This window comes from Sorex araneus, chromosome 6, assembly GCF_027595985.1.
Source record: "Sorex araneus isolate mSorAra2 chromosome 6, mSorAra2.pri, whole genome shotgun sequence".
Taxonomy (NCBI): domain Eukaryota; kingdom Metazoa; phylum Chordata; class Mammalia; order Eulipotyphla; family Soricidae; genus Sorex; species Sorex araneus.
In genome coordinates, this window is record NC_073307.1 from 149,117,483 (window position 1) to 149,132,266 (window position 14,784).

A 14,784-nucleotide genomic window follows, 5' to 3' on the forward strand; every position below is an offset into this window, starting at 1 on the left:
CAGTAGGTAGGGCGTTTGCCTTGCATGCTGGCCGACCAGGGTTTGATTCCTCCACCCCTCTCAGAGAGCCTGGCAAGCTACCGAGAGTAGCCTGCCCACACGGCAGAGCCTGGCAAGCTCCCCGTGGCATATTCAATATGCCAAAAACAGTAACAACAAGTCTCACAATGGAGACATTACTGGTGCCTGCTTGAGCAAATCGATGAGCAACGGGATGACAGTGACAGTGATTATCTATGAAAGCACAATGGAAGAAGGGAAAAATAGGAATGGAGACTTCAAAATAAATCTAAAAGCTGAGAAAAAAATCTCTAGGATTTTTATTTGCTTCGTTTTACAAAATATGTGCTGTTGAATTTTCATCAAGTTGCAAGCTGGCCGAGGTTTAGAGCTGTCTTTTGTTTTTATTGCAGAAGCCTGGAATCACCAACGCAGAGGATAGATGTTTATAAAACATTTACTCCAAGGATTGAATAAAAATTAATCTTCATCTCTAGCTATCCAAAAAGAAAAGTTCGCCAGTGGTAGAAAAACTGGAAGACAGAAGCAAACTCCCCCCACCCTCACCCCCCTTAGGGAATCTCCACGTATTACATTTGAGCTATTGTTCAGCAGTGAGTTACACTCTGCACAATTTCCAGATGTCTGCTTTCCTCTTGTGTGCCAAAATTTCCCCCAAATGTGTTTGAAAATTCATAAAGTTGCTGTATTGAGTGAAATAGGACCTGGAAATAATTCAGAACCTACGTAGCTTATATAAAGTGAATACTCAAGACACTCCTTAAAAAAGAATAAATATCATTCAATGAGGTTGATATTTCTGTGGAATAGATGGAGAAACATGGATTTCAGAAGCAGAAATTCACTTGAGATTTTTAACACAAAGGCTTGATGACAAAACACCGAGAATGGGAGAATTGTTGGTGATTAATATAGCTGAGAAAGGTGATTATTTTTTCAGTGTGGTCATTCTTAACATAGACCAATGATAATCAAATGATCTGGTTCTTGTTCTGGATCTGCTTTTTATTAGGAGGCTTAGCTTATTGCTGAATCTCATTTTTTTTCACTTTTAACATGAGGATCATAGAGTTTTGGTTATAAAGTAAGCTATCGAACACCCAATGTGTGATTACAAAAAAAAAAGTCAACAAGTAAGTCAATATTAAATGAACCAAGCAGGGATTATGTGTGAGAAAGTTCTATCAACAGGCAGGTGTAAAATCAACATAAAGACGTGCTTTTCTGATTATTTTGTTACAGGGCTCTCCTTTGAGATTCAGCGTCTTCAAACGAGAACCATGGCCAGTAAAAATAATGTGACCGAGTTAATTTTAACCGGCCTTTTCCAGGACCCGGAGGTGCAGAAGATGTGCTTTGTGCTGTTTCTTCCCGTGTACCTGGCCACCGTGGTGGGCAACGGCCTCATTGTTCTGACGGTTTCCCTTAGTAAGAGTCTGCGGTCCCCCATGTACTTCTTCCTCAGCTACCTGTCCCTGGTGGAGATCAGTTACTCCTCTACAATTGTCCCGAAATTCATCACAGATTTACTTGCCAAGATCAAAACCATCTCCATGAATGGCTGTCTAGCTCAAATATTCTTCTTCCACTTCTTTGGCGTCACTGAGATTCTTCTGCTTGTCGTGATGGCCTATGACCGCTACGTGGCCATCTGCAAGCCTCTTCATTATATGAACATCATGAGCAGTCAGCTGTGTCACGTCATGGTGGCTGGTTCCTGGATGGGGGGCTTCCTTCACTCCATAATTCAGATCCTCATCACCGTCCAGCTGCCTTTCTGTGGGCCTAATGTGGTTGATCACTACTTCTGTGACCTCCTGCCATTATTCAAGCTGGCCTGCGCGGATACCTCCGTGGAGGGCATCAGCGTGATGGCCAATAGTGGACTGATTGCTCTGTGCTCCTTCCTCATCTTGCTGACCTCCTACGTTGTCATCTTGGTCAACTTGCGGAACCACTCGGCCGAGGGAAGGCGCAAAGCCCTCTCCACCTGCGCCTCTCACGTCACCGTGGTCCTCTTGTTCTTTGGACCTGCCATCTTCCTCTACATGCGGCCCTCCTCCACCTTCACTGAGGACAAGCTGGTGGCTGTGTTCTACACGGTCATCACCCCCATGCTGAACCCCATCATCTACACACTCAGAAATAAAGAGGTGAAAATTGCCATGAGGAAATTGTGGGGCAAAAAAGACACATGATGGAGTGAAAATGAGAAAGTGATTAAAAAAAAAAAGATCATCCTCGGTTCTTATAACAAGGTTTTCATTTTAGTGGAACATTCAAGAGTGACAGAAACAAATGTATGAATTTGATGTTACTGCCACTTGATTCTCCTTAGTGACCCAAACCTCCTGGTATCCTAACACACTGTTTCCAGAACTGAGGTCATACTGTTTCTATGACAGCCAATATCATGGGTTTGGGTTATATTAGGGCTCAAGCTAAGTGGGAATGCAAGAATACTTTGATAAATGTTGTAATGTTAGATTTCTTTTTCCTTTACCAATATTCCTCCCTCCCTTCACCCTTTATTCCTCCCTCCATTCCTCCCTCCCTTCCCCTCCATTCCTCCCTCCCTCCCTCCCTCCCTCCCTCCCTCCCTCCCTCCCTCCCTCCCTCCCTCCCTCCCTCCCTCCCTCCCTTCCTCCCTCCCTCCCTCCTTCCTTCCTTCCTTCCTTCCTTCCTTCCTTCCTTCCTTCCTTCCTTCCTTCCTTCCTTCCTTCCTTCCTTCCTTCCTTCCTTCCTTCCTTCCTTCCTTCCCTCTTCCTTCCTTCCTTCTTCCCTTCCTTCCTTCCTCTTTCCTCCCATCCTCTCTCCTTTCCTCCCTCTCTTTATCCCTCCCTCCCTTCCTCCCTCTGTCCTTTCCTCCCTTCCCTCTTCTCTTTGTTCAAACTCTCCAATAACAATTACCCGTATTTAAATTATGTAGGAAAGGAAATGGTTTATGTCATTGCTCATTGTTTCTGCACCTCAACTCACTGCCATATATCATTGTGAACAATTTAGAGGAGAAAATTTGGCCTCAGTTTACTTAAGAATTCATTCTGCATGCTGACTGCTTTTGCACTCCATCTCCCATTCTCCTTGAGGATCAGGGGGAAGAATGAAGGCAGCTTCCTTGCCAGGGGGCTGCAACATCATAGATGTTCTGTAGGTGTTGGGTGGTTTCTCTCTTGGGAGGTAAGGACTGACCATGTAGGTACGGATGGTAGTTTTAAAAGTGCTGGGAACATGCCCTTCAGTTCTCAGGTGGTCTTCAGAATCATGGTCACTGATGACCACAATTAATCACTGAAAGAAAACTCTCATGCTTCTGCCTGGGATGGCTTTTCCAGGCTTATCTCTGTGACCAAATCCTTTTGTGATTTGCCTTATGATCTGTTTGATTTCTCTCCTCCTCAGGCTGAATTTGTGTCTCCTATTCATGGTTATTTTTTTTATATACGTACATGATTACATTTATCTCTTTGATTATATTTGTGTCATCTGTTTCTTGTAAGTAGACTAGATTCTCAAGGGCAGGGCATCTATGGTCTGTTCTTCATGGCTCTAAATATCATGCATATAGCTGGTGCTTCACAAATGCTTGCTAAGAAGAGAAGCCTTTAGGTTTGCGTCCACTTCTTTCTATACTACTTCTTATTGATCTTTCTGAATGCCTTGGGGTGAGGAACACATCTCTGAGTTAACATCAAAGAGCCCAGACCCAAAATTCTTTAGGCTGATCCAGTTGTTTATAGGTTATAACCCAATACCTACTTATTTTCTCTAAGCACCCATTTTTGCATAAATACAATAAGATTAACAATATGATGAATGTAGCATTTAATACAATAATCAGGATGTAGGAAACACCCAAATGTTCAGCCACAGCCGAATGAATAAGAGAGGTGTGGTATAGATACACAATGGGATGTTATGCCCCTGTGAGAAAATATGGAATCATGTAATTTGCTGTAATGTGAATGGAGCTAGAGGGTATCACGGTAAGTGAAGGAAGTTGGAGGGAGCAAATAACTGGGTGATATCACTTAACCATAGGATACTGAGACAAATCAAGAGATGGACAGTATCAAACAGTGACAACTGCCCAGTCTTGGGTTACCAGACTTATTAACCAGTGGGGGAAAGAGGGAAGCTTGAAGATTGGACAATAGGTGACATAAGGACAGTTGTGGAGGTGGCAGGCTATTTGGTGGTGGGATATATTAACTTCATACATCAATGCTACAAATTTTAACACTATTGTGACAATAATACTCATATTGTAAATTTAATTTTAAAACACTGTGAACTTTATTATGCTGGATATTAAATAAGATCATTTACATGCATATAAAACATTTAGAAAAGAACGTGGTTTAGAGTTCTATGATAGATTCAATAAAACTGGGATCATTATCATTACTGCTGGTCATTAATTCTGTTCATCATGATTGTATATTTGTCCACACAGTGTTCTTCTTTTAGTTCAGATAGGTTTTAATTGCACCTGAAAAGGTGCATTGAGTTGCATTTGAAGTTATGTCCTCACCTTATTTTGAGACTTTTTAATTGAATCACTGTAAGATAGACCCTTACAGATTTTAATGATGAGGTTTCAGCCATACAGTGTCCTAACACCCATCCTGCCACCAGTGTACATTTCCCAGCACCAGAGAGTTCCCAGTTTCCTACCCATCACCACCCCCCCCCCCCATCCCTAACCTACCTCTATGGCAGGCACTTCTCTCTCCCCCCTCTCTCTCTCTCTCTGCCCCCACTCTCCTTTTGGGCATTGTGTTTCACAATACAGATACTAAGAATTATCAGGTCTATCCCTTTACCTACTTTTAACATGCAGTTCTTGTACAGCATGATCATTTCCAACTATTATTGTCTTTTGAGACTTCTTTTTTTAAAAATTTATTCTTTTATTGAATCACCATGTGGAAAGTTACAAAGCTTTCAGGTTTAAGTCTCAGTTTTACAATGCTCGAACACCCATCCCTTCACCAGTGCACACCTTCCACCACCAAGAATCACAGTATACCTCCCCCCTGCCCCCCGCCCCCCAGCCCCCCACCCCGCATGTGTAACTGGTAAATTTCACTTTACTTTCACTTTACTTTGATTACATTCAATATTTCAACAAAAAACTCAGTATTATTAATTTGGAGTTTCTCCCCCCTAAAGTCGACCTGCTGAAAAGAGAGCATTTGATAATTTGTTTTCCATTGCTGAGAATGGAGAGATATGAGGTCGAGAGGCCACACTAGCAGCCGCATGGGTTTGTATTTCTGTATTTTAGAACTTTAGTAACTAAGTCCAGAGAAATATCTGCTAGAAATTGCATCATTGTAAGCTTGTACCTCTCAGCTACTTTATATTCCACATATGAGGGCAATCTTTCTATGTCTGTCTCTTTCTTTCTGACTCATTTTACTCAGCATGATACTTTCCATGTTGATCCACTTATATGCAAATTTCATGACTTCATCCTTTCTAACAACTGCATAGTATTCCATTGTGTAGATGTACCAAAGTTTCTTTAACCAGTCATCTGTTCTTGGGCATCCGGGGTTTTTCCAGATTAAAGCTAAAGGTATCTTCAAAGATGATACCTCACTTACCAAGCCAGTGTAAACAGATAAACAAATGGGACTATCTTAAACTAAGAAGGTTCTGCACCTCAAAAGATACAGTGACCAGAATACAAAGACAATCTACAGAATGGACAAGGATATTCACCCAATACCCATCTGATAAGGGGTTGATATCAAGGATATACAAGACATCAAGGAGATGCAGATCAAAACAACAATGAGATATCATCTCACACCACAGAGACTGGCCCACATCCAAAAGAACAAAAGCAACTGGTGTTGACAAGGATGTGGGGAGAAAGGGACTCTCCTTCACTGCTGGTGGGAATGCTGACTGGTTTAGCCCTTTTGGAAAACAGTATGGATGTTTCTCAAAAAATTAGAAATTGAGCTCCCATTTGACTACAATACCACTTCTGGGAATATATCCTGGAGATGCAAAAATGTGTAGCAGGAATGACATCTGCACTCGTATGTTCATTGCATCACTGTTTACAATAACATATACTTTAAAGCGTTTTGCTAAACTGAGTAAAGCCACCATCTTTCCCCTGATACTTTAGCTGCTTCCTAGCAGGCTAGAGTTCAGGGAAACAGAGTGTGGAAGAACCCTTGTTCACAATGCACTTTGGACTTCCTTCCCGAGAGCTTCAGAGAGAAGAACCCGCAGGGACCTCTGAGTCACTGACAACTGCACATTAGTGCATGTGTCCTGGCACTGAATTGTCACAATTCTCAGAGTTAGCTCACCTACCTAGAGTTGAGACTTGGTCGGTCCACTGAGAGCTAATTACGCACTTTGTTATGGTCTCTCTGGAAAAGAAATGGCAAACAGAAAGAAAACATCCTCCCTTATTTTTTCCAGAGATAGAAGACGTTGTCACAGAGTTTAAAACACACCTCAAGTGTGTTTTAAATTGGTAGTACAGCGAGTAGGGCATTTGCCTTGCGTGTAGCCAACCCAAGTTCTAATCCCCGGCATCCCATATGGTCCCCCAAGCACCGCCAGGAATAATTTCTGAGTGCAGAGCCAGGAGTAACCCCTGAGCATCGCTGGGTGTGACTCCCCCGCCCCCACAAAAAAAAAGAAAAAAAAGAAAACACTTCAATTCACCAAGACAATAGTCTAATTCTATCACTATTTTTTGATCTGGCATCGGATTCTCTAGCATTGTTGATTCTCTCACCTACTTAAAAGATACATTTCTTGACGGTGCATATTAAATGATCTCATTGCAGAGTCTCACTGGGAGAGTGAGGCAAATACTCTGAACATACAGTTTTGTATTGTTTCCCTATTTGTTGTTTGTACTCTTTTAAGTAGAGGCTTGACTGCAGATGACAGAAAACAAGGCCACTTAAAGAGACAGAATGGCAGCAGTACTGCAGTAGGAAGCCCTCAGCAGTGGTTGTTGGGGCCCACGCGATTCTCTCAAGTCCACTCCGTGCGTGCTTCAGGGGAGAGGTGGAGAGATGCCAGTGCTGTCCCGTGGAACCTTCTGCCAGGCTGGGGATATTCCCCATCATTCTGCCCAATAGAGTGGTGGCTATAGAGCCGAGGAAATAAGCCCCGAAAGATCCAAGGACTGGATACAAATGCAAATAAAAAGAAAGTTTAAATTTAATTGGCCACTCGTGGCTCACGGGCATAGGAAGACACTGCTCTAGCATTTCACCTGGCTCCCAGAGGTGGTCAAGGGCACGGGGAAGGATGAGCCATCACTTTAGAGCACCTTCTCAGAGGCCACACAACATCTTTTTGGAAATCAGTCATGAAACCACCCTGAATTGCAAGAGAGGATGGAGATGAATCTTTGATTCTATGTGGGATTGTGTTTAGTGAAGCTAAAAGTAAGGGTCGGACTCTTGTTTCTAGAAAACAAGGTAAAGAGAGGCATATACTCTCAGGCCCTCTGTTGCAAACCAGGTTCTCAAGTAATTAAAGATATGTGATGAAACTTATTTAAAATGGCTCTGCAGGGGCCAGAAAGATAGTTAATGTGCTTGGGTTGACCAGGGTTCTAGCCCTGGCATCACAGAGGGTGGGAACTTGGTTAAATCCCCAGTATCACATATGGTCCCCGGGCACAGAGCCAGGTGTGATTCCCTGAGCACTGCCAAGTGTGGCTCAAAAATCAAACAGCAACAACAACAAAAGGTCTGGACATCTCACACAATAATTGGAGCATAGTTTACTCAGTAATGCACCCATTTCAGAGCATTTGGTTGCAACAAACTTTAAGGTGCATGTTATACTGGGCATTCTAAGTTCTAGGAATATACAATGGTACCAGGGACAGAGAAGGTCCCTGCAATGTGGAAATTGCATTTGAGAATATCTCAGCCCATGTATCTCAGCCTACTATTCTCTTGGCAGCTCTGACAGGAATTCTTTAATGATGTATGTGTTCTGTTGTCTAGTTTGGAATAGACTCAATGCATGTGACTAATTAGCTCTTGAAATATACCTAGTGAGACTGAATAATTAAATATACCTTAACATTTGAATAGCCAATATGTGACTTATAAGCTATGAAACTGGATATCATTTTTTAAATTTTAGTTTTCCACTAATTTTTTTGCCTTTTAATTCCAATACCGTATTGTTTTGATTACTGTAATTGTTTAGTATTTTGATGTCAGGAAATGTGATCCTTCATTTTTGTGTCTCTCCCCCACCCTGCCCTGCCCAACCCCATGGTCCCCGACACCCAAGGATTGTCTTGGCTATTAAACACAGTGGGTAGGGGGGCTGGAGCAATAGCACAGCGGGTAGGGCGTTTGCCTTGCACACGGCTGACCCGGGTTCAATTCCCAGCATCCCATATGGTCCCCTGAGCACTGCCAGGGGCAATTCCTGAGTGCAGAGCCAGGAGTAACCCCTGTGCACGTTGGGTGTGATCCAAAAAGCAAAAAAAAAATCCAAAAAAACCACAGTGGGTAGGGCTATTTGCCTTGCATGCGGCTAACCCAGGTTCGATTCTTCCGTCTCTCTCAGAGATGTTACTGGTGCCCGCTTGAGCAAATTGATGAACAAGGGGGTGACAGTGCTACAGTGCATTAAATAAAACACCCCCCCTCAAAAAAACCCCCAAACTTTATTGCTTGGGGTATTAAGACCTACAATACAGTTAGCGATGATTTTGTGTGTACATAATTTTGACACCATACCTATCACCCCCCCCAGGGGTCCAACACTCCACCTTTTCAACCCTCCCCCATGCCTCATAAACTCAGTTTAATGGGTCAATTCTCCTGTTGGCTCTTTATTGGTACCTTGCTGTGTATCTTCAAGTTCCACCAACGAGAGAGATCATTCTGTATCTGTGCCTTTTCTTTGACTGACTTCACTCAGCATGATATCCTCTAGTTCCTTCCAGGTCATGGCAAATTGCATGATTTTGTCCTTTCTTAGAGCTGCATAGTGTTCCATTGTGTATATACCAAGACCTCTTGATCCATTCATCAGTAATTGGACACTTGCGTTGTTTCTTGGCTGTTGTGCTAATTGCTGCTGTGAACATAGGTGTGTTTTTGTGTTTTGGGGGGTAGATTGAGAAGTGGTACTGCTAGTACTAGGGGAGTTATCTTCCTTTTTTATTTTTAGAAATCTCCATATTGCTTTCCTTAGCGATTGAACCAGATGACATGCCCATGCTTTGGCTACTTGGAATGTTTTATAGTTTCATACAAATATTAGTATTTGTTTATTTTTAATATTCCATGAAAAATACCTTTTGAGGGACAAAAACCCTTCCCCTCTCGGGGCTGCACGGGGCCGTAGCTTAGTTCACAGTCCAGGAGTGTATCTGCCAGCATCCGCTGCATTCTGAGATTGGTTTGTGTGCCTCTGGGATCATGGGTGCTCAAGGGTGGAGGAGCCGTTCCCGAGTGATTTTTGTATATCAGAAAAGATTTGAAGAAATAGTCCCGGTCCCTACATACCGGTACCATGTTAGTAGAAGCTCAGTGTCACTGGGATTCCATCTGGAGAAGGCGGGGAGACTGCTCCTTTTCTGTCTGGGGCACCCCGGTGTTATCAGCTCGGTTTGGGGCCTTTTCCCCTTTGCGGCAGCATGGAGACTGCCACTGCTAGAGCCAATTGGACAGAGAGGTTGGAGCTTGCAGTGATGGGGCACTCGGGAAATCTCACGATGGGGGGGGGCAGAACCGGCCCTGCTCCCCGCCCAAATGGGACCCTGAGCGACCGCCCACGAACAGCTCCTCCACTCCTAACAGCCATGATTCCAGAGGCACACAAACCAATCTCGGAAAGCAGCGGCTGCTGGCAGAAATACCTCTGGACTTAATTACTAAAATATCAGAATTCCAAAATGGCACACAGCCGCTTTTGCGGCTGTGCAACATCATGTGCATTATCAGCAATAGAAAACAAATCATCTAATGATGCCTTTTCGGCAGGTCTGATTGTTGGGGGAAAATTCCAAATAATAATAGTGGGTTTTCTGTTGAAAATGGAATGTAATCAAAGTAAAGAGAGAGTAAAGTGAAAATCATCTGCCACATAGGCAGGGTGGAGGGTGAGAGGGGTGTATTCTGGGGTTCTTGGTGGTGGAACATGTGCACTGGTGAAGGGATGGGTGTTTGATCATAGTATGACTGAGACTTGAAAGCTTTTGTAACTGTTCTCACATCACCATGAGACACACACGTCAATAAACACACACACAATAAAATTACTGAAAGAGCAAAAAATAAATCAATAAAAGGTATCAAACTCTACCAAATGTAATCAGCATAAAAAAGAAGAAAAAACGTCAAAATGGAAGTAAAGATTTTTGTTACAGTGGAATTTAAAAAAATACCTTTTGAGGTTTTTAACAGGGTGGCATTGAATATAATCTTGCTCTATGTAAAAGAGATCATTTCAGTAATGTTAATTCTTCAGTCTCTATTGACTATCCATTTCTGTGTCTTTTATTTCTTTTAACTTCCTTCTTATTAAGTTTATTCCTGGGAAGTTTATTCTTTGTAATGTGGTTGTAAATGGAATTTTCTTTTCTTTCCTATGTCTTGGGGCATGCATCTGTGGTTCTCAGTGCTTATTCCTGGCTCTGGGCTCAGGGATCACTCCTGACAGGATTTTGGGGATCACATAGAGTGAACCTGGGTTGCACTGGGAGAGCAACCTGGGTTGTGTGTGTGCAAGTACTCACTGTACTATCTCTCCAGCCCCAAGAACACTTATCTGTTTTTGTTTTGGGGCAACACCGGCAGTGCTCAGGTCTTACTCCTGGCTGTGCGTTCAGGGATCACTCCTGGTGGTGCTTGGGGACTATATGAGGTACCAGAAATCCAACCTGGGTTGGCTGCATGCAAGGCAAGTGCCCTACTCACTGTATTATTGCTCTTCCCTACCCCCCAAGAATTTTATTACTCTCTCTTCTAGGTTTTGTGCTTGTGAATAAATTTTTGTATGTTGATTTTGTAGTTTCTACTTTATTGTACTCATTAAGTGTTTATAATAGTTTTTTTAGTAGAATCTTTTATTTTTTGATTTGAATCAATTCTTTTTAATTTAATTTTATTTTTATAAAGTTATACACAATGACTTATTACATTCAGTATTCCAGCACCAATCCCACCACCATTACACCTTCCCACCGCCAAGTAGAATATTTTAATTATTTATTTTCTTAAGAAAATAGAAAAGTTTATTGGAAAGTAGAACAGAAAGAAACTCCCCAGCTAGTGAGGATCTTAATATAGGATTAGTTCCTGTTTATAAGGGAAATAAATTTATATAGGTGTTAGCAACCTGAGAAGGTAGTGGAGGGCTGGAGCGATAATACAATGGGGAGGGTGTTTGCCTTGCTCTCTATTGACCTGGGTTCGACCCCTGGCATCCCTTATAGTCCCCTGAGCACTGTCAGGAGTAATTCCTGAGTGAAGAGTCAGGAGTAACCCATGAGCAGTGCCAGGTATAGTCCCAAAAGAAAAAAAAAGGTAGTGGAATTGTTCTCCATTTTTCTCTTAGACTTGGGGTTAGGTTTATAGAAGGTTCATGAAGGAAGTGGGCAAAAGAAGAATTTTAGAAGGATCTTCAGAAATTCTTATGTATTTTATCATGTTAGTTGTGAATAGTGGTGATATTACATCTTTGCTCCCAATTTTGGTCATTTTATTTCTTTTAATCACCCTTTTCCCCCTCGTTTTCATTTCTACTCTATGTTGAATAATTGTTACCTGTGGACATCTTGTCTTGATTCTCATTTTGGAGGAACAACTTTTAGGTTTTTGACATTGGCTTTGATATTGGTGTGGGTTTGCCATATCTAAAATTTGTTACATTGAGGTATGTTTCTTCTGTTTTTCATTTTCATATCAATTGAGTTTTTATCATCAGTAGCAGTGCACTGTAGCACTGTCATCCCGTTATTCATTGATTTGCTTGAGTGGGCACCAATAATGTCTCCAGTGTGAGACTTGCTACTGTTTTTGGCATATCGACTACACCACGGGTAGCGTGCCAGGCTCTGCTGTGCGGTCGGGATACTCTTGCTAGCTTGCTGGGCTCTCTGAGAGGGACAGAGGAATCAAACCTGGGTTGGCAGTGTGAAAAGCAAATGCCCTACCTGCTGTGCTATTGCTCCGGTCCTTTTTTATCATCAGTAGATGTTAAATCTTATCAAATGCTTTCTCTGTACCATTAATATGGTCAAATGATTTTATCCTTCTGATTGTTGCAGTCGTATAGTACATTGCTTGATATGCTTATGTTGTACCATCCTTATGCCCCTGGAATGAAGCCCATTAGGTCTTACAATATTAAATTAAGTTGAACATCTTTCATGCATATAAAAGACATTCATATTTTCTATAGATGGATTTCTATTATTTTACTGTATCAAACTGTGATTTTTTTCACTTTAGTTCTTAGAACTAATTATATCTAAAGATTTATTGTCAAAACTTTCATTCTGTTAGTGTGGTATATGACATTGATCCATTGATCCTTGCTATTATTATTATTATTAATTTATTTTTGGTTTTGGGGTCATACCTCATGATACTCAGGGATTATTCCTGGCTCTGCACCCAGGAATTATTCCTGGTAGTGTTTGGGGGACCATACGGGATGGCAGGGATTGAACCCCAGTCAACCTCATGCAAAGCAAACATCCTACCCACTGTACTATCACTCTAGCCCCTGATCTTTGCTTCTTTTGGATAAATCCTACTTGATCATGGTGAATGATGCTTTGATGTATTTAAATAAATTTAAAAACTTAAATTATATTTGCTAGTATTCTGTTGAGAATGTTTGCATTTATAGTCATTAGGAGTATTGGCATATAGTTTTCTTTTTTTTCTTTCTGGGGTCATACCCAGCAATGCTCAGGGGTTACTCCTGGATCTGCACTCAGGAATTACTCCTGGTGGTATTGGAGGACCATATGGGATGCCAGGGATTGAACCTGGGTCAGCCACATGCAAGGCAAACATCCTACCCGCTGTACTGTCGCTCTGGTCCCTAGTTTTATTTTCTTGATGTATCCTTACCCAGCTTTGGTGTCATAAAATGAATTTGAAATTCTTCCCTTATCTTCAATTTTATATGAAGAGTTTGAGAAGGAATGGTATATTTTTCTTTAAAAGTTTAGTTAAAGCTACCATCAAAATTTTTACACTAATAAAAAGATAACATCATTTGCATACAACCCCTCTATCCTTTTGCTCTTCCTGTTTATGTGTTTGATATCATAATTATGTTTTTATACTATAGCTAAAATTATATTTTTATAATTTTATTTATAATTGTAACACTGTCGTCCCATTGTTCATCAATTTGTTGGAGCGGGCACCAGTAATGTCTCCATTGTGAGACTTGATACTGTTTTTGGCATATTGAATATACCACAGGTAGCTTACCAGGCTTTGCTATGCGGGTGGGATACAACTCAGTAGCTTGCCGGGCTCTCCAAGAGGGACGGAGGAATCAAATTGGAGTGATAGCACAGCGGGTAGGGTGTTTGCCTTGCATGCAGCCGACCTGGGTTCGATTCTTTTGTACCTCTCGGAGAGCCTGGCAAGCTACCGAGAGTATTCTGCCTGCACAGCAGAGCCTGGCAAGCTACCCATGGCATATTCAATATGCCAAAAATGGTAACAAGAAGTCTTACAATGAAGATGTTACTGGTGCCCACTTGAGCAAATCGATGGACAGCGGGACGAGAGTGCTTTTTTGGGTCACACCCAGCAATGCTCAGTGGTTATTCCTGGCTCTGCACTCAAGAATTACTCCTTACAGTGCTTAGGGGACCATATGGGATGCCGGGGATTGAACTTGGGGTGGCCGCATGCAAGGCAAACTCCCTACCCACTGTACTATCAATCAGGCCCCTATAATCATATATTTTATAATTTCTATTTATAATTCTAAAAAATTATAGCTAGTTATTTTTAACTCTTTTATCCTTTAAGCTTCATACTAGAGTTAAATGTTAATTTATCACTATATACAGTATTAGAATATCTTGAATTTAGCTATATCCTTATCATTATGATCATGCAATCTCCCAAAGTCGAGCAGGCAGAAATAGAAAAATCTCAACAGGCCAATCACAGTCAAGGAAATTGAATTAGTAATTAAGAATTTCCCAAATGTGCTTTTCTTTTCAATCATTGAAGCCTTCAGCTAGAATTTCTGTTTCATTAGCTTCATTGAGGTAATTGTACATACACATTATCACCATGTGCATGTGTATCAGAATATCAGTTTATGTACACACTGAATATATATAATTTTTGCTTGTCAGCCACACCTCAGTAAAATTGGAGAAATTATAATAATTTTCAGTGTCACTTTTGAAAACAAGTTTTTCCTCTTTAAAATTTGTTTTTTACTAAAGAGCCATGATTTACAGTTATTTATAGCTGAGTTTTAGTCATACAATATTGCAGCATTGATCCCAACACCAGAGTCAACTTCCATCCACCAATGTTCCCAGGTTCCCTCCCATACCCCCTCTTCCCACCCCCCCTTGCCCTGCCCAGCCTGTCCTCTTGACAGGCACTTTTCTAAGTTTGGTTGTTAAAGTTTGGGTCTCTTGATTTCAGTGTTGTTGACCCTGTGGTTAGGATATTTAACCGCTCTATCATTCCTTAACAGCACCTTTGTACCTTAATCCTCTGACTTGGTCCTTGTTGCTTCTCA

The 14,784-nt window shown here is 41.6% G+C and overlaps 1 protein-coding gene across 1 annotated transcript; it reads left to right on the forward strand.

The window, feature by feature from the left end:
• The first annotated feature begins 1,301 nt into the window (after positions 1 to 1,301).
• LOC101557744 (olfactory receptor 4B1) lies at positions 1,302 to 2,219 on the forward strand. Its single transcript, XM_004619112.2, has one exon. The coding sequence runs from the start codon at positions 1,302 to 1,304 to the stop codon at positions 2,217 to 2,219; it is 918 nt and encodes a 305-aa protein (XP_004619169.2).
• The last annotated feature ends 12,565 nt before the right edge of the window (positions 2,220 to 14,784 follow it).